General features: G+C 33.7%; 2 protein-coding genes across 2 annotated transcripts; both read left to right on the forward strand.

Moving 5' to 3' along the window:
* Positions 1–325: 325 nt before the first annotated feature.
* On the forward strand, positions 326–8,597 carry xrra1 (X-ray radiation resistance associated 1). Its single transcript, XM_073824262.1, has 17 exons — positions 326–460; positions 638–792; positions 918–989; positions 2,234–2,306; positions 2,437–2,534; positions 2,633–2,781; positions 3,616–3,720; positions 4,621–4,766; positions 4,854–4,900; positions 5,600–5,731; positions 5,839–5,932; positions 6,026–6,144; positions 6,235–6,492; positions 7,351–7,504; positions 7,589–7,704; positions 7,773–7,878; positions 8,332–8,597. The coding sequence occupies exons 1-17, from the start codon at positions 367–369 to the stop codon at positions 8,487–8,489; spliced, it is 2,076 nt and encodes a 691-aa protein (XP_073680363.1). The 5' UTR covers positions 326–366; the 3' UTR covers positions 8,490–8,597.
* Positions 8,598–10,146: 1,549 nt separating this feature from the next.
* On the forward strand, positions 10,147–19,121 carry chrdl2 (chordin-like 2). The gene is made up of 11 exons (XM_073824778.1): positions 10,147–10,298; positions 10,972–11,078; positions 11,265–11,358; positions 11,459–11,604; positions 12,121–12,214; positions 12,370–12,434; positions 15,556–15,724; positions 15,815–16,003; positions 16,087–16,263; positions 16,852–16,944; positions 18,247–19,121. The coding sequence occupies exons 1-11, from the start codon at positions 10,181–10,183 to the stop codon at positions 18,378–18,380; spliced, it is 1,386 nt and encodes a 461-aa protein (XP_073680879.1). The 5' UTR covers positions 10,147–10,180; the 3' UTR covers positions 18,381–19,121.

The following is a 19,121-nucleotide window of genomic DNA, read 5'->3' on the forward strand; positions in this document are numbered from 1 at the left end:
GGTGTAAACTTATTTAATTCACTTGTATCAATTGAGCTCTAACTTTTTAAAATTAATTTATCATTTTCAAATTGCGCTTGCAGAGTTGAAATCTCAACAGAGTCAGTAAAGGTGGTAAAACTATATTTCCCATATCGCTTAACTACGGTTGCTAGGATACCAGGAAAGACATTGATGTCTTGTTTGTAAAAATATTCGAGACAGCGCACATAGTAAAAGAGGCTCAGTGGTTCCAAGTTAATGTAAGTCACTTTTATAGTGTTTCTAAAGTACTTAATCTTAACGTTTGTGGTTAACTGTTTGTTTCTGTGTGTTGTAGTACATGCAGCTTCATGTTGTTTAGGAGGTAACGGCTCCCTGAAAGAAATGACAGGACTGGGTATTTACAAATTGGACAATGGACAAAGTTACCCTTCAAACTGTTTCCCAATAAGATCACCTTTTCATCCAAGAAATGAAGGTGATTATTACTCCAGTCACATGATCCTTAAAAATCCTTCTAATGTTAATTTGGTGCTCAAAATGTTTTTCAGTATTTAATGCATCCTTGCTGAGTAAAAGCATGCTTGGAACTCTGGATATGTAAATGAAATATGTAATTATTTAACAGTTAAGTGTGATATTATTCTTTTTAAAGGGGCTGGGCACTGGCTTGTAGCAAACAGAAATACTTTGGAAGAGAGGACGTCGAAAAGAAAAAACACTTCAGGATCAAGTTTTGAACTGCACTCTGGGAAACATGAAAAAAGACGACCAGAGAGTGCTAGCAACACTTTAGATGCACAACTTTTTGTAAGAATGTTTTCACATTATTAATAAATTTATCTGCTATTAATTCATTCATTGACATTGATATTTTTGAAATTCTCTTTTAATTTTCTCTATGAAAAATACACACAAACACTTCAATACTTCAGCTTACACTGCATTGTGTGGATAAGCCCTCCGACCTTTGCTCTGTTAACATTAGTGGCCAGCGTTTGTGGACGGTAAGCCCTGTATAAAACATTGTTTAAATTTACTTTGTTAGATTAGGCCAATGGTTCTCAAGCAGAGGGCTTCAGCAAGCTCAGTGTAACTATACAGTTAAGGTCAAAAGTTTACATACACCTTACATAATCTGCAAACTGCAATTTTTACCAAAATAAGAGGGATCATACAAAATGCATGTTTGTTTGTTCAGTGGTAGTTGTTCATGAGTCTCTTGTTTGTCCTGAACAGTTAAACTGCCCACTGTTCTTCAGAAAAATTAAGAGCCAGGGGTGTAAACTTTTGGACATTATAAAGATATGTAAATTTTTCTTACTTTGCCTAAATATCTTTTTTTTTTTCATTTAGTGCTACCCTTCAGAAGCTACAGAAGATACTTACATGTTCCCCAGACGACAAAATAAGTTAAATTTATCCTGATCTGCAATTTCAAAAAGTTTCCACCCCTTAATGTATAGTTTTTTTATTCTAAAGCATCAGTGAACGTTTTTTTTTCTACAAGTTTGATTGCAACACATAATCATTACTATTAGTGTTCATCATCTGTTTGATTACACCATTACTGATTTTAACATTTATACCATATGTACATCGACTTGACATACAGTAGTCACCACTAACAAGCTACTAAATATATTGTAGTAGCCTACATTTTTGTACAGCTGCATTGCAACGATTTGTATCGTGAAAAGCGCTATACAAATAAACTTGAATTGAATTGAATTGAATTGAACGTTTGAACCTTCTGTAATAGTTGTCCAAAGTGTGAAAAGATAAATCTCAAAATCAAACAGTCATTGTTGGAAAGGGTTCAAATACACAAAAATATGGAAAAACCAAACAATTTGTGGGACCTGAAGGATTTTTCTTAAGAGCAGCGGGCAGTTGAACTGTTCAACTGCCAGTTGAGTCTTTTAAGTGAAATATCTTATTCAGGTCAGTACTAAATAAAAATAACATGCATTTTGTATGATCCCTCTTATTTTGCCAAAATAATTAATGTTTTTCAGATTCTGCAAGGTGTATGTAAACTTTTGACCTCAACTGTATTTTCAATGTAACTATATTTGACTTGATTTCAACACCCAAACTTATGGATTTCTAAAATGTAATTCCTTATTTTTATCTATTTCTGTAATTAAAAAAAAAAGGAAAAGGGCTTTGGAATCTAAACGTTGAGAAGCACTGGTTTAAAACACATCTGCCGTTAAATCACAAAAGGATTTTCTTTTTTTTTAAACAGGTCACACTTGAAGGTTTGGAGCAGTTTGATAACGTTGCATACATAAATGCTTCTGATAACCATTTAACTTTAGGTAAAAAAAAGTATTTTGTATGTTTTAAATTGTTTACATTTTATATATATGGATATATATTTTTGACATTTCTAGTCTGATTGAAATTGTTTGCATACAAAAGATATTCATATATACATTTTGTTTATAGAACCCTTCGCCAGGTTTCCTGCACTGAGGGAGTTGGAGCTGTCACTAAACAGTCTCCATAATTTGGAGATTCATGCTGAAGACTTCCAGAAACTGGAGGTGAGTTTTCTTGAATACTGATCTGTGATCATATTTCGCAGATGTCACTGAGAATATTGTGATGGTCATAGAAGCTTGACATTATTAATTTGTTTCAGGTGTTGGATTTATCCTTCAATAACTTAACAGGAGAAAGCATATTAAATCTAGGCCTGTTACCGCATCTGAAGGTGCTCCATCTGACTGGAAACCAGCTGCAGATGCTTCCACTCAATATGGCTGGGCTTTGTACCTGCCCTGGAGAAAAGTAAATGTTTGCTACTATAGTTCCTTTAAAGACTTTATCTAGGTAGAATACACTACCAGTCAAATGTTTTTGAACAGTAAGATTTTTTAATGTTTTTAAAGAAGTCTCTTCTGCTTACCAAGCATGCATTTATTTGATCCAAAGTACATAAAAACATTATTTAAAAAAATATTTTTATTATTTAAAGTGAATGTTTTTTATTTGAATATATTTTAAAATGTAATTTATTCCTGTGATTTTAAAGCTAAATTTTTTTCAGGGTTTCTTTGATGAATAGAATGTTCAGAAGAACAGCATTTATCTGAAATTTAACTCTTTTTTTTAACATTATACATCTTTATCATCACTTTTGACCAATTTAAATCATGCTATAGTGTATAATGTTACAAAAGCTTTTTATTTCAAATAAATACTGATCTTTGGATCTTTCTATTAATCAAAGAATCTGAAAAAATGTAGTCAACTGTTTTAATAATTGATAATAATAATAAAAATAACATTAAAAATGTTTCTTGAACAGCAAATCAGCATATTAGAATGATTTCTAACTGGAGTAATGATGCTGAAAATTTTGCTTTGATCACAGGAATAAATTACATAAGATATTTCTTTAAATATATAAGATTTCTTTAAAAACTTTAAAAATCTTGACTGGTAGTATGTTTTTTTTTTTTTTTTTAGAAATGCAGTGATTAGTTTTTATTTAAAAGCATTGACTATTAAGTCACAAGATAAATTTATATCCAAGATATCCATAGTTTTCAGTGTAGTTCTCTGTCGTTTTCAGTGTCTCTATCATATATACTATATATATAAATATCTCTTTTTCAACAGCTCAGAACAAGATGTCTTGCTATTTCAAAGTCTGGAGGTGTTGATGCTTGATGACAACAAATTATCTTCTCCGGGAGTGTTTATGAGCCTCGCTAACTTGCAGAGGTTAGTAAGCTTTTTATAGAGGAACAGTTCTCTCGGGCGTTTGTGGAATGTTTAAATGAATTACCGTCATATAACATAAAAGTCACATTTAACAAGATAGATGATCTCATTAGTCCTGCATTACATGTGGCTTACAGATGCTTAAAGGGAATCTTTATCATAAACATCTTATGTGTGTATGTATGTAATTTTTTTTAATAAGTTATATTTCTGTATTATAATAATAATATTATTTAACACAAAATCAACTCTGGGGTTCAAGCCATAGCACAACATTTGATACCTTTTTAATCCAAGAGAGGTGCTGCATATTTCATTCTTAACCAATCACAAAGGTCTTAAAAATACAAGAATAGAAAATGTTTTAATAATCCAAAATTTCTGCACAAAATGTAGTCTATCAAGTCTTTTCTTTCTTTATTCTTCTTGGTATAGACTGCCCTCTTGTGGCACAGACACAAAATGTTCTTTTAGAATTTTAAACAACACAATGCTGTAGCCCAGTGTTGCCAAGTCTGTTTCCCCCCCACACATAATCGGGCTACTTTAACACTGTTGCCGCTGGTTGTTTTTTATGTCCCCAATTACATGATATTTAGCCACTGGAATACAGATTTTACCAGAGGAACCCTGCGGAAAAACATTTATTTTTGACCCCCGAATGTGATTTTTAACATGGTTAGTTTTGAGCTAGTTGTGAGTAGGGATTGGGGGGTTTGTCGTGAAAACCTGGCAACCCTACTGTAGCATAAGAGAATTTGCAGTTTTGTAAACACTAATGTGTAAAGATTAGAAAGCCAAATGGGCAATGTAAGCTCACATTTGAAATTTAATTTTTAAGAAACTGTGTGATTTGTTATTTATTTTGTCTTTTTTTCCCTCACTTTATTGTGGATTTAGACTTCGTCATCTAAATTTACAAGGAAATTACATCTCAGGAGTCCCTTTCTTAGAACAGATGGCAACATTACCAGATGACCAGACAGACATTATACCACAGAGCATTGGACAGAATGTGGACACAGTGGATGACCAGAAGATAAAGTGTTAGTATGTTTAATAAAAAAAAGAACAGTTTTAGATAGAAAACAAATGGTTTATGTGTTAATTTATTTACTTTCTCTGCCAGATAGACTCTGAAAACACGATGAGCCAGCAAAAATCAGAGAAAACGTTGAAAGTAGGATCTGCTCTCTTATTTGTTATTCTCTTGTTTGCTCTTACAGTATGCTCATCAAGGATGTTACTCCAGTCTTAAATCTCACATGATCCTTCAGAAATCATTCTAATATGCTGATTTATTATTAGAATTATTAATGTTAGAAACAGTTGTGCTGCCAAATATTTTTTGGAACCTGTGATTCTTTTTTTTCTGGATTCTTCTGGTTAAAACGAATGTAATTTATTCAAAATATAAATCTTTTCAAACAATGTAAATCGATGCTGTTCTTTTTAACCTTTGATTCATCAAAGAACCCTGAAAAAGTATCACAGGTTCCAAAAAATATTTAGCAGCACAACTGTTTTCCATACTGATAATAAATCAGCATATTAGAATGATATCTGAATGATCATGTGACACTGAAGACTGGAGTAATGATGCAGAAAATTTAGCTTTGTATCACAGGAATAAATTAAATTTTAAAATATATTCACATAGAAAACAGTTATTTTAAACTGAAATAATATTTCACAATATTACAGTTTTTTCTGTATTTTTAATCAAATAAATGCAGCCTTGATGAGCAAAACAAACGTCTTTAAAAACCATTTAAAATCTTACTCCTAAACTTTTGAGCGGCAGTGTAAGTCATATCCTTTTTCTTTTCCATATCAGAGATCAAGCAGCATTTTACAATCTAACTTGCCTTTCAAACAGGAGGACAAAGCATGTCTCGAAATGCATTCTGGTGCCTCAGAATACTGTCATCAGAGAAATGAGGATGGATGCTCTTCGGGTCTCTGTCTACCTTTTCCAGAACTTCGTCATCTGAATTTGTCCAACAATGAGGTCTGTTTATTGCCTGCTGGCAGTTAAAAAGCATTTGATTTGCTACAAACATAGACAGCCGAATGAAGTCATTGACAGCAGAGCTATTTGCCACTTTTTTCCTCTAGATAGCTGAGGAAGAGGCATTGTTGCCTGTGGCATTGTTTCCAAAGCTCAATGAGCTTGTTATTCACTCAAACCCCTTGACAACACAAAGAAGTGGTAAGCTCACACATCCTCAGGCAGGCTTATTGTTAGTGGATCAAATCAACTAAATCTGACAAAAAATGCTTTTTTGTGTGTTTTTCAATACAGGCGATCCACCAATGCTGACCGGTTTTCTGCAAGACAAGCTGGGTATTAAGATAACACGCAAAAAAACAACAAACCTCATTAAGCGACATATTACACTCCCTGTCAGTCCTAAAAGAAAGGTGTCACAAATGCACAAGTTTGGATTTAACACTTCATATTTTAAAAGCAAAGCCTTTCAGAAACAATTTACCTTCTACTTTAACTTTCAGGTGAAAACGCTTCCAAACATACCCAAATTTCCTACGATCAAGGCAAATGCTACAGAAACGCTCTGCTCCAAGGAATGTACTGGACAAGATAATCCTCTATCCTTCGAGCATGGGTTAACGCATGCATTTGGCTTTTCGTCTCAAACAAGCATTGACGACGAGGAAGACATTGCCATAGGCCAGGAGCATTTTGACTTGACAAGTGCAGACATATTCTTTGAGACAAATCAAAATTCAGAGCCATTCTTTGTGACAGAGGTACGTTTATTGCACGCAGAACTTAGAAGTCTACATATCAAGACTTGTATACTATGTACGCTACCAGATTTTTAATGTTTTTTAAAGAAGTCTCTTCTGCTCACCAAGAAGCTGCATTTATTTCATCTAAAGTACAGCAAAAGCAGTAAAATTTGGAAATATTTTTACTATTTAAAATAACTGTTTTCTATTTGAATCTATTTTAAAATGTAATTTATTCAGTGATTTCAAAACTGAATTTTAGCGTCATAATTTCCTTCAGAAATCATTCTAATATTCTGATTTGCTGCTCAGAAACATTTATTATTATTATTAATATTATTATGTTGAAAATAGCTGGGTAGAATTTTTTCAGGTTTCTTTGATGAATAGAAAGTTCAGAAAAACAGCATTTATCTGAAATAGAAATCTTTTTTAACATTATAAATGTCTTTATTATCTCATTTGATTAGTTAAAAGAAATGGTATAGTGTATAATGTTACAAAAGATTTCAGATAAATGCTGATCTTTGGATGTTTCTATCCATCAAATCCTGAAAAAAAATATTATAAATGTTTCTTGAACAGCAAATCAGCATATTAGAATAATTTATGAAGGATCATGTGACACTGAAGACTAGAGTAATGATGCTGAAAATTTAGCTTTGATCACAGGAATAAATTACAATTTAAAATATATTCAACTAGAAAACAGTTATTTTAAATAGTAAAAATATTTCAAAATTGTACTGCTTTTGCTGCACTTTGCAGGTTTGTTAAGCAGAAGACACTTCTTTATAAAACATTAAAAATCTTACTGTTCAAAAACTTTTGACTGGTAGTGTATGTCAAAAAACTTTGTTTTATTTAATTTTCCAGGTTAGTGGCTTAAATGATTCTGAATACCAAGAAGATCCAGATGATGCAAATGAAACCAAACTGAAAAAAGCCAGCAAAACATGTCCAGATAAACTGATTGGTTATGAAATCTTACTTGACGACACATCTGAGCCAGAAATGCCTGAGTTTTCTGGTAGGAATTTTCCTGAACTCTGCTGCTTTGTTTAAATCAGTGCCGTTTGTTTGTTCGTGTTGTCATTGATTTCTCTCAACGCAGGAATTCAACAAGCCGTTAGTGTTTTGGAGCACATGCTCAAGAACCTGCTTGTGTATAGAGATTCTAAAGCAAATCTGGACCATCCACAGAAGCCGTACACCGAAAGAGAGAAAAAGGTCAGAGGTCTTTCATCAGTGCATTCAGCATGTAAACCCAACACCTGACAGAAACATTCTTTTCACAGATTAAAAATCTGCCACCTCTGGGACCAAAGAAATCAAAGGGAGAAAAACTTGAGGAACTTCTCATCCAAATAAAGAAGGCGAAAACAATAAGCAAAGTTCCCTTAGGTAACAGATACTTCTTTTGTCATTTTACAGCAGGCTTTGAAATATCCATATTCGCTTATTTATTAAAATGATTGAAAACTGAGATGGAATCCAGTGTAATTAAGCAAGTCGAGCCTAGTGATGCTATTCCAGCAGGAAATGTTTTCCAAATGAGCAGCAAATAAATTTCATCACAAACTAGCATGTTTTACAGGTCAACTAACAAGCACACTGCAGAGATGTTATAGCGATTGTTCAGCACTGTTTACTTTGAAATGCTCTATTTGGCTCTGCAGCTGTTCCTCTATTATTTCATCACTTAACAGATTGCTAGTGTGTTGAACTGCACTGCATGCATGAACTTCAATGGACTGATTGTGGAAATGCCATCTAGGAAAATCTCCAAGCTAGATATTAAACACATGAATGCTCATAGAATTGTATTCAGTGCAACATTATATGTTCTCTATCCAGGTGATGTACTTGAAGGAGGGAATGGAATTTATAACAGAGAATACGAGGAAGCACTGATGCTACTGAAGGACATGAAAAGAAAATACAGGACGGCCCATCTGAAAAGAGTGGAAGAGGCAGCACAGATTGAGACTGAGATGGCATGTAATTTTAACTAAGGTGCTTTAATTTCTCTTTTTTCATGAATGAGTTTTAGTTTTCAATAAAACACTATTCAGATATTAGAGAGATGGCAACAAATTGTGTGATCTTTGTATTGATTGCAAATAAACAGTATATGTCATTGCTGTCAGATATATTTAGTTTGCAATAAATGTATTCTCATCATGTGCTGAGAACATTACATTTCTTACATTTCTATCCACCTTATTCATCAACGCAGATGTAGGCCTATAGGCGAGACTTAAACTGTTTGCACTACAAACCAGTGTGTTCATAATTAAGATTAATACATTAAAATTATATGGTAAGACACACTAATTTGCAATATCAAGCTGCGTAATTAGCTGTTTTGTACAGCTAAGACGGACAGCCAGACCCATAAAATTGACAAATGTTTACCTCCCATTCTTCTTTGAAATCAACAGTATATTCTTCAAGGGATTGCCTCAAAGTTCTTTCACATCCAAATTTGGTCATTATTTATTTAACAAATCATTTTATATATATTTTTTTTTATATGACAACAGGCTCTTAGGTCAACTTTTGAGTGATTTGACAATTAAATATATGATGTTTTTGGTCAGCTTGAGATAAAACGTATAATTAAAAATTGTATATACATATATATATATATATATATATATATATATATATATATATATATATATATATATATATATATTGCATTCTAGAAAAAAAGTTCTTTAAAAAAACATTTGAAATTAAAGTTAAAGTTTTCATTTAAAGTTTACAAAAAAGGTATTTAAACTCCAATGTTAATTTACATTTTAATATATTTACAACAAGACTATAACAATGTGTGAGAATTGATTACATAATCTTTACATTATCAATTTTATTACATAAAGATGTTATGAATTACATAAAATAGCTCTTTTTAAATCCATATCCATATGCTGATACTGTGTAGCAGTTCCCATTTTATTAAAAACTGAGCAAGAACTCAATGAATATTGACTACTGTCAATATTAAAGATATTTTATTATTTATTATATAACATATTTTACTAAATAAACATATATATGACCCTGGACCTCAAAACCAGTCATAAGGGTCAATTCAAAAAAAGATTTATACACCAATAAATAAGCTTTTCAGTGATGTATGGTTTGTTAGGATAGGACAATGTTTGGCCGAGATACAACTATTTGAAAATCTGGAATCTGAGGGTGCAAAAAAATCTAAATACTGAGAAAATCGCCTTTAAAGTTGTCCAAATGAAGTTCTTAGCAATTCATATTATTAATCAAAAATTAAGTTTTGATATATTTACGGTAAGAAATTTACAAAATATCCTCATGGAACACGATCGTTACTTAATATCCTATTGATTTTTCGCATAAAAGAAAAATTGATAATTTTGACCCATACATTTATGGCTTTTGCTACAAATATAGGCTACCCGTGCTACTTAAGACTGGTTTTGTGGTCCAGGGTCACATATCAGATTTAATATGCGCTTAAAGCAGTTCACATTTTTTCTTAACTGATTATTCTTTTTTTTTTTTCGTGTAATGTTTCTAAAATAATGTTTGTACAACACAACTCTCAAGTTGGTTTTCCTGTAGGAGGCGCTTTAGATAAAAAACCTAGAAGCGCTACAGAAACTCCCACAGACCGTCGTAGTTATAAAGTGCGGAGAAGTTTGAGAAGACAAAATCCTGCATGTCCACACTTTCCTGGAATATGAAGAAAAGAATGACCTACTTGAAACATCTTTTCATTTTGGTCACAATGCGATGCTTCGTTCAGGGTGAAACCGAGGCTATACGACCAGGAAAAAGTAAGTGACTCCATCAAAGAAATTTTTATTGGGAAATGGGCATCAATCTTCGATGCATCATTCTGCCAGCGATACGACTGTATTGAAAATGCTGTGTGATGAAGTTATATAATAGAAGTTCATTAATAACAAAGCTTTTAGTGTTTCAAAGTCATTATATTGAGTGTCATTTCGTGTAAAGGACTTTTCTGTCCTTCTTTTATATGTAAACAACGATATTATTATTATTATTTAACTGTGACAACAACAAAATCCAGTAACTGTATTTTATATATTTATTTCGTCCTTTTTCTCAATAAGAATGAGTTTTGGTCTTCCCAACTATATTTGCTAATAATGTTGTAATTAGTCTCCCTCACTATATTTGTTGGTTTTAGTGAACATAACATTTATTAAAAATTCTTTAAAATGTCTCTTTAGGTTATTCGTCAAATCTGTTACAATTATAACTGCCCCTTCAAATTATATGCAATTTAATATGTATATAACCTGTCATTCTATGAGTATTTTTAACGCCTTATAACTTATAATTTGTCAGGTTTGTTAATAAGAGACCCTGTTTATTGTAATAAACAACAGTTTAGTGTCATAGCATGTTAACCCTGCTTTATACATACAATTGAATGCTTTTCTTGAAAATCAAATCATATGTTTGTGTTGCATGCATGGTCAGGTGTTTTCTGCACTTTTAAAGAGAAGATGTACAGGCCAGGAGATAGCTGGCATCCCTATTTGGAGCCCTTTGGATTCATGTTCTGCATGCGCTGTACTTGCACAGAAGTACGTATCCAACTTCCAAGTCTAAGTTTTCATATGCATTGTTTTTTTACTTACAGTATACATGAATTCTCAAGTTTTGATGTTGCAGTTTTCCCATGCATGCATGTATGTGCATGTACATGTCAGATCCACATACTATGAGTAATATGTCAATGTTCCTGTCTACTTTCATGTGGGTGTACATAGTCTGGTCATGTGAAATGCAACAGCATCAAATGCCCTGTTCTGCGATGTGAAAATCCAGTGACTAACTCACAGCAGTGTTGCCCTCGTTGTGCAGGTAAAACATGCTTTTCCTGATCCCATTGTTTATGAATTGATATGCATGATTCTAATACATTTTTATTTGAACCGTGTCTCTTCTATTCTTATAATCGCAGATGAGCACAGAACTCCTGCTGGTCTGCGGGCACCCATTAAAACCTGTAGGTATAATGGAAGCACTTATCAAACAGGAGAAACATTTGCTAATCATGAGCTCTTCCCGTCCCGTCAGTCGAACCAGTGCGTCATGTGCACTTGCTCTGTAAGTATTTTTGTTTGTAATCACTGTAATAGTCATAGTATAGACAGCGTCATATGTGACCTTAGACCACAAAACCAGTCTTAAGTAGCATGGGTATATTTGTAACAATAGCCAACAATAAATTGTATGGTTCAAAATGATTGATTTTTCTTTTATGCCAAAAATCATTAGGTTATTAAGTAAAGATCATGTTCCATGAAGATATTTTGTAAATTTCTTACTGTAAATATATCAAAACTTAATTTTTGATTAATAATATGCATTGCTAAGAACTTGATTTGAACAACTGAATCTATACATACATCTATAGAAAGCTATACATCTATTTATTCAGCTTTAGAAAGTAAGAAATTGACAGGTTGTGGCCCAGGATCAAATTTGTTATTGAGATTTGATATCAATATAAAAGAGTAAATTATCCTTGCTTTCACCCAAGATTTCAGGCACTAATGTTGAGATACTGATTTTTATCATTTTGTCAATTTCTGAATTTTAATATTTCTTATTCCATTAAAGAATGGAAATATATTCTGTGCATTGAAAACCTGTCAGCCCATTACATGCTCCTCACCGGTGTCAGTTCCAGATACTTGCTGCTTAGTTTGCAAAGGTGAGAATATATGTGTTATTTAGAGTATTGTAGGTGTAATACTTCTGAGATATATTGATTTTAGGCTGAAACTGGATGTTGGAAGCTGTATTAACGTTTTAATTCTACCCCTTCTTATGGTGATTAAATAACAATTGTTTCCTTTGAATAAACAGAAAGTGCAACTGATATCAATTCTGCGTCATTTGAAGACGGAGGACAACAACTGAACAGAGGAGTTGTATGTATTTTCTTTGTACTCTTTAACCCTATAGAACCTACTTTATCAAATATAAAAAAAACTATCAATATGATTAAAACTACTACATACTTCTGTGATCTGACTGATAGTTTTTAGTTATTTTTTTTTTTTAAGAATGAAAAGGTTTTTAAAAGATTTTTATTACGTAAATGTAGTTATATTGTTTGTAATATATAAAGAGGAACACTTACTAGACTGTAGCAGCTTTACTTATTAACCATAAATCATATGGTGAATATCAAATATAATACATCAGGCTTTTGAGGAACGTTTATTTGTACAATCACTCAGTCATTTTTGTATCGCATTGCATTATGTTTTGCCCCCCACAATAACAGCTACAGAGCTTTGTTCATAAAACTATGCATTCAAATAGCACCCTAATAAGACATAATTGGGAAATGTAGATTTTTATCATTCTTACTTTTTGACCATTTACCATGTAAATATCATCAGCTGCAACAAATTGCAGTTTTTTTATTATTATTTAGGCGTCTGAATAAAATTTAGGTATTTTTAATTACTTTTTGAATGTAAGTATATCATTTTTTTATTGTCTGACTGCTGTTTAGTATGTCAGGTTTAATGGGGTCAAAGGGTAAATTCACAAAAAAATGAAAATTCAGTCATTAATTATGCATGTCATTCCAAACATGTAAGACCTTCGTTCATTTTTGGAACACAAATTAAGATATTTTTGATGAAATTTTGAGCACTACGAGAATGCTTTTTGTGTGCAAAAAAAAAAATAAAAAAAAAATAATGTATTTTAAAGACTGTTTACACGATGCATCATCAATCGGCCGTATTGGCGGCACTGAACGTAAACAATGCCACTGAACCGAACAAAACTCACATATTTGCTGATTATTATATGCTGAAAATGCATGTTTTATTGTCATGTTTTGGGCTGTACTATTTGGTTGGACCAGGAAAAACATTTAGAGTACTATAGACTTCCAAAAGTTATAACAAATCAAGGAGAAGAGTGCAAAAAACTGTCTGAGGAACAGGCATTTGTGGTAGGCCAAACTGAACCAGGGTTTCCAGAGCAAGAATCTTGACAACATTTGTGTTTGTTCTTATCATTTTCAAACAGGTAGGTGAAATATTAGGCTAATATCCTAATTAATACTGCTTGTACGTATCTTTACCACCTATTAACTTTAGTTCTAACTTTAGTACTAAGTCCTTCTCTTTATGATTTAAAGGAACACTCCACTTTTTTTGGAAATAGGCTCATTCTCCAACACCTCTCGAGTTAATACGTTTATTTTTTACCGTTTTGAAATCCATTCAGCCGTTCTCCTGCTCTGGCGATATCACTTTTAGCATAGCTTAGCATAGATCATTGAATCCTATTAGACCAATAGCATTGCGTTCAAAAATGACCAACAAGTTTCCATATTTGTTGTATTTAAAACTTGACTCTTCTGTAGTTATATCGTGTACTAAGACCGGTGGAAATGCAAAGCTGCGAGTTTCTAGGCTGATAAGATTAGGAACTGCACTTCCATTCCGGCGTAATAGTCAAGGAAGTTTGCTGCCGTAATATGGCCGAAGCAGGCGGAGTATTATCAGAAATGAGTTCCCAGCTAGTTTAGCATTTGCACATGTGCTGCGTGGTATTACTGCTCCTGCTTCAGCCTTATTACGGCAGCAAACTTCCTTGACTATTACGCCGGAATGGGAGTGTAGTTCCTAATCTTATCAGCCTAGAAAATTGAAGCTTTGCATTTCCGCTGGTCTTAGTACACGATATATCTACAGAAGAGTCAAGTTTTAAATACAACAAATATGGAAACTCGTTGGTCATTTTTGAACGTGATGCTATTGGTCTAATAGGATTCAATGATCTATGCTAAGCTATGCTAAAAGTGATATCGCCAGAACAGGAGAACGGCTGAATGGATTTCAAAACGGTAAAACTCAACTTATTAACTCGGGGGGAGTTGGAGAATGAGCCTATTTCCAAAAAAAGTGGAGTGTTCCTTTAACAGCTTCCACACATATTTTCAGTGGATTTTTTCAGTACATTAACCATGTAATCCATGCTGTTGTTTACATCCAGGTATCGCCAATATAGCCTGACCAAATCATGACACAAGTGCAAACCCTGTATAACCTCTTCTCTTCTGTGTCAGTCTTCGATGTGCTTTCACAAGAGTACCACGTCTCTGTAGTCTCGCGTAGCCAGACCTTCAGTCTGACGGCTGAAGGTCTGGTATTCATGGCAGCTTTGATTGGTCAAGGCCCGCCCAAAAGGCCGTTTGACAGACATGTCAAACAACCAATCACAGTTCATTTCGTTCAGCGTCACGTTTCGGGGCGTAGAAATGCCCCCACAACAACAGACTGGCATGCAACAAGTCAGACATTGATATAACCAGCATTGAAAGTTAACGAAGAAGAGGGAGAACAAGCAGTGAGTCAGTAATTTGTTTGCGAATGTCGCAAATGTGTAAAATAAACAACAGCGTATGCATAAGCAGCTTTTAGCAAAACGCGAGTAAATCAGTCTGCGCTTTGTTTCCCTGCGGACCGAAAATAACGCGACTCTCGCTTGTTCCGGAAATCCGATCAAATTCAACTAATCAGATGACGACTTCGACATTCCTGAAGTGTTTCCAGTTAAGTGAACCATATGCATCAGACGTTTAGCCAACGTTCCGTGGGCGTGACGTCTGAGGCTGAGACTAACGTCTCTGTAAAAATGTCTTTAGATTTGACAAAGAGGATGACTTGCAATTTTTTGCCCAGCCTTTCTTAATTAAACGTTAGAACGGCGCAAAAATGTAGCTTCATAACCACTGATTTTGAACAATGTCCTTACTACCTTTCTGGGTCTTCAACGTGGTAGTTGCATTGCTGTCTATGAAGGGTCAGAAAGCGCTCAGATTTCATCAAAAATATCTTCATTTGTGTTCTGAAGATGAACAAAGATCTTACAGGTTTGGATCGGCATGAGGGTGAGTAATTAAAGACAGAATTTTCATTTTTGGGTGAACAATCCTTTAAAATGTGTTTTATTGTTTTATTCATGCTACTGTATGTTAGTCCAGAGTCACAACATTTGTTTTTATGTGTCCCGAAACACAAGAGGCATTCTGTGGATCAGTGTGCTGCGGAGCAGGTCAGGGGTCGCTCAGTTAGGGCCACACCGTCGACACTGCGGGGGTCTCCTAGAGGCCTCAACCTACAGACCCTACACCTCAAAGGAGCTGCAGAAACAACTGTTAAAATTCTTCTACAGCGCCAGCATCAGAAAGGTAAACTGTAATGCACCACTCTTTCCAAATATCAAGAACTGCTTGTCAAAATCCTGACAAAGTAATGTAGGGTTTCTGACTTTGTCTAAGCTTGTGTGTACAGTGGCAAGACCTATTCTCATGGCGACGTGTGGCACCCGGTGCTGGGGAAGGTCTTGGAGTGCATCCTGTGCACCTGCAGGGACGGCTTTCAAGAATGCAGGCGCATCACGTGTCCCAACCAGTATCAGTGCCAACATCCCATAAAGATAGAGGGGAAATGCTGTAAGATTTGTCCAGGTAGGCATATGAGTGATATTATATTTGCAATGATTTAAATTTCATGGTTTATCAGTATGTATTTTTTTTAACTTGGTTTGCAGAGCTCAAAGCAGAGAACAACAGGACGGAGTGCTACCTTGCTCAAGACAATAACAGTCTCCTGGTGTATAAAGTTGAACCCCCTTCAGCTGCTCAGACAGAAGATAAAGTACGTATGATTGCCATCGAGAGACAAGGAGCCACGGAAGTGGAGGTGCAAGTCTGGAAAACTGTTGAAGGTGATTTAAACAAGTTAGAAGTATAAACAAATGTTACTTTTGTGGAGTCCTAGTGTTAAACACATCATTTCTATCAGTCCTGGGACAACCTATTGTTTAGGCTGAAATCAGAGGAAAAGATTCTTTCGTACCAGATTTCTTCCAAATTCTTAGTCACTGACCTAGATAGGCAATTTAATAAATCTTTGCCAGGTTCTCAGCTGCAAGATAAGGTTGTGTATTTTTTGCTGTATGGCACTGGAATGTTTTTTTGCAACACTAAGGTAACAATACGATTGTCTTTGTCATTAGTTAACTACGTAAATTAACATATAACAATGAAAAATACTTCTAAAGTGTTTATTAATCGTCAGAATTTCTTAATCGATTATTAAAATCAAAAGTTGCATCTGTTTATATTACTGAACGGACCTGAGCTAACATGAACTAACAATGAATAAACAGCTGCATTTTTATTAACTGATATGAACAAAGATTAACAAATACTGTAATGCTCGTGTTAATGCTAGTCAAGTAACATGAACTAATGTGACCTTATTGTAGTATTACCCTTTTTTTTTTTTTACCTCAAAACTGTAATTTTTACAGGTGTTTTGCATCTGATGGAGACAGGTGACGTTCAGAAGAAAGACCTCATAGAGCATCCGGAAAATTATATTTTGCTGACCACATTAGATGAGGGTATGTTTAATTCTTTTAATTTCACCTTTTAATTTTTTAATTAGTTTCGCATTATTTTGAAATTATTGCTTTATGAAACTGAAAGTCATACAATACACAGTATTGCACATTCAAACATTCAACTGTGTATTTGATAGTTAAAACTGAGTTTTTAATACATTTTTTGTGAGTAAAAGGTAAAAGTTTTCCTCTCCTTATACACTACCAGTCAAAAGTTTTTGAACTAAGATTTTTAATGTTTTTTTAAATAGATAAATGCTGTTTTGCTGAACTTTTTATTCATCAAAGAAACCTGAAAAAATTCTACTCAGCTGTTTTCAACATAATAATAATAATAATTAATGTTTTTGAGCAGCAAATCAGAATATTAGAATGATTTCTAAAGGACCATGTGACTGAAGAAATTATGCTAAAAATTCAGCTTTAAAATCACAAGAATAAATTACATTTTAATATATATTTAAATAGAAAACTGTTTTTTTAAATAGTAAAAATCTTACTGTTTTTGCTGTACTTTGGATCAAATAAATGCAGGCTTGGTGAGCAAAAGAGACTGTTTTAAACAGCCCTGAAAACAGAGAGTCTAGGAACGACACTAAATATTTGAGTATTTACAGCTGCCAGGAAATATGAGAAGGTGAAGGAGACCAAAGGAAATTGAAGATGTCTAACATGAAAATTAAAGAAAGGTTTTTGATTTCCTTTTTACAAATTTTCTAACTATTTCAGCAAGACACTCCTAATGCATTTTGTGTGCATTGGCTGTCTTTCAGCTTAAATGCTGAACTGCCACACCGACTTTAACACTGCGCGCTAAAGCAATCCGTATGGTTTTTGTCATATGAATTATTACAGTATTCAAAGAAATGACTTTTTTAGGTATAGAGATGCAATGCTATGAAAGCACGTTACCAACCCAAGATAAAAAAATTATAAAGATAAATAAAACTGTGTTATATCTCTAAGTTCTGTCATTTTCTGAGATCATGCAACAAAAAATCTGAATTGTGAGATATAAAAAAGCTAAAAGTGTTATTGTGACTCAACTATTCCAACTATTTTCTCACAATTACGAATTTGTGTCTCACAATTTTCTCAGAATTGTGAGATAAAAGCTCAGAATTATGAAAAAATTTGAAACAAGCTTCCATGCAATTCAGATACAACTTTTAGTGTGAACTCAGAAAACATAATGCATTTACACCATTGCTTCGCTATGAAACAGGCCTTTGCTGTGAAACATCTGTACGCAACTTAATGTTTCCCAGTTTGAATTGTCCTTTCCTTTTTCTGTTTGCACAGACACTTGGAGAAAGTTCAAAGAAGAAGAGGACAAGCAGAAAGACTTGAGTAAGATTAGGAGCTGTGAAGACGGGATCAAGGAAGTGGTGAAGTACTTAAACCCTGAACAGCTGGACAGTCTTTGCACTTCTTAGTCTCCTCCCCACTCTAACACTGTGCCATCCCAGTCTGACACTCATTTTATTAGCAGAAGAACACCCACACCCACACCCACACTCACACAATGTGCATATAGTACAAAACCAGATGCTGGCAGCAGGTAGTCTAAAGATCTCGTTTATTACTCTGAGTCAGTTTAGCGCAAGTCTTTATGAGTTTGACATCCCAGAATTCTTTCTGAGACCTTGTTATTTTTTTTTCCAGAGGCCTTGAGGTCAGTCATTTTTCTTGCATTGTTAAAAAATGCACATTTGATGAGAAGAGTGAGTGAATATATGCTATTCAGCTGGAATTATAAGGAAGAAAGAGTTTAAAGCAATCATCATCATCATTAAATGAAATGATGTATGTAATTTTAGCAAGCATCCACTGTATGTACATAAGAGGAAAAACAAAGGATGATGTAGACAGGTTATTGGCCGGGATGCTTTTATAAAGTTGACGTAGGCCACATTTTTCTTTCACTGTTTTTAGTTATACAGTACGCTACTCATATATGTAATATGAATAAACTAAAAATACACTATTTATTTAAGTCAAAGCAGCCAACATCTTTACTTCAATAGAATATTTTTCTGCACATCTTCTATGCAGAGAATATTTGTATGCATTGTAATGTATGTAGCGTGTGTATTGATCTGGTTATGTATAACTCGTATGCACTTAAAATGATGAAAAATATATTGGGCTGATGTCCTAACCAATATGAAATCTTA

The sequence above is a fragment of the Garra rufa genome, chromosome 19 (assembly GCF_049309525.1).
Source record: "Garra rufa chromosome 19, GarRuf1.0, whole genome shotgun sequence".
Taxonomy (NCBI): Eukaryota; Metazoa; Chordata; class Actinopteri; order Cypriniformes; family Cyprinidae; genus Garra; species Garra rufa.

Bases quoted from the DNA above. Each gene is read 5' to 3' on its own strand.
- xrra1 (XM_073824262.1), top strand. From the start codon at position 367: ATGACAGGACTGGGTATTTACAAATTGGACAATGGACAAAGTTACCCT. The intron at 3,721-4,620 runs GTTAGTAAGCTT...TTGTGGATTTAG, and splicing joins AGCCTCGCTAACTTGCAGAG to ACTTCGTCATCTAAATTTAC. The intron at 5,933-6,025 runs GTAAGCTCACAC...TTTTCAATACAG, and splicing joins CTTGACAACACAAAGAAGTG to GCGATCCACCAATGCTGACC.
- chrdl2 (XM_073824778.1), top strand. From the start codon at position 10,181: ATGTCCACACTTTCCTGGAATATGAAGAAAAGAATGACCTACTTGAAA. The intron at 10,299-10,971 runs GTAAGTGACTCC...ATGCATGGTCAG, and splicing joins GGCTATACGACCAGGAAAAA to GTGTTTTCTGCACTTTTAAA. The intron at 11,605-12,120 runs GTAAGTATTTTT...ATTCCATTAAAG, and splicing joins GCGTCATGTGCACTTGCTCT to AATGGAAATATATTCTGTGC.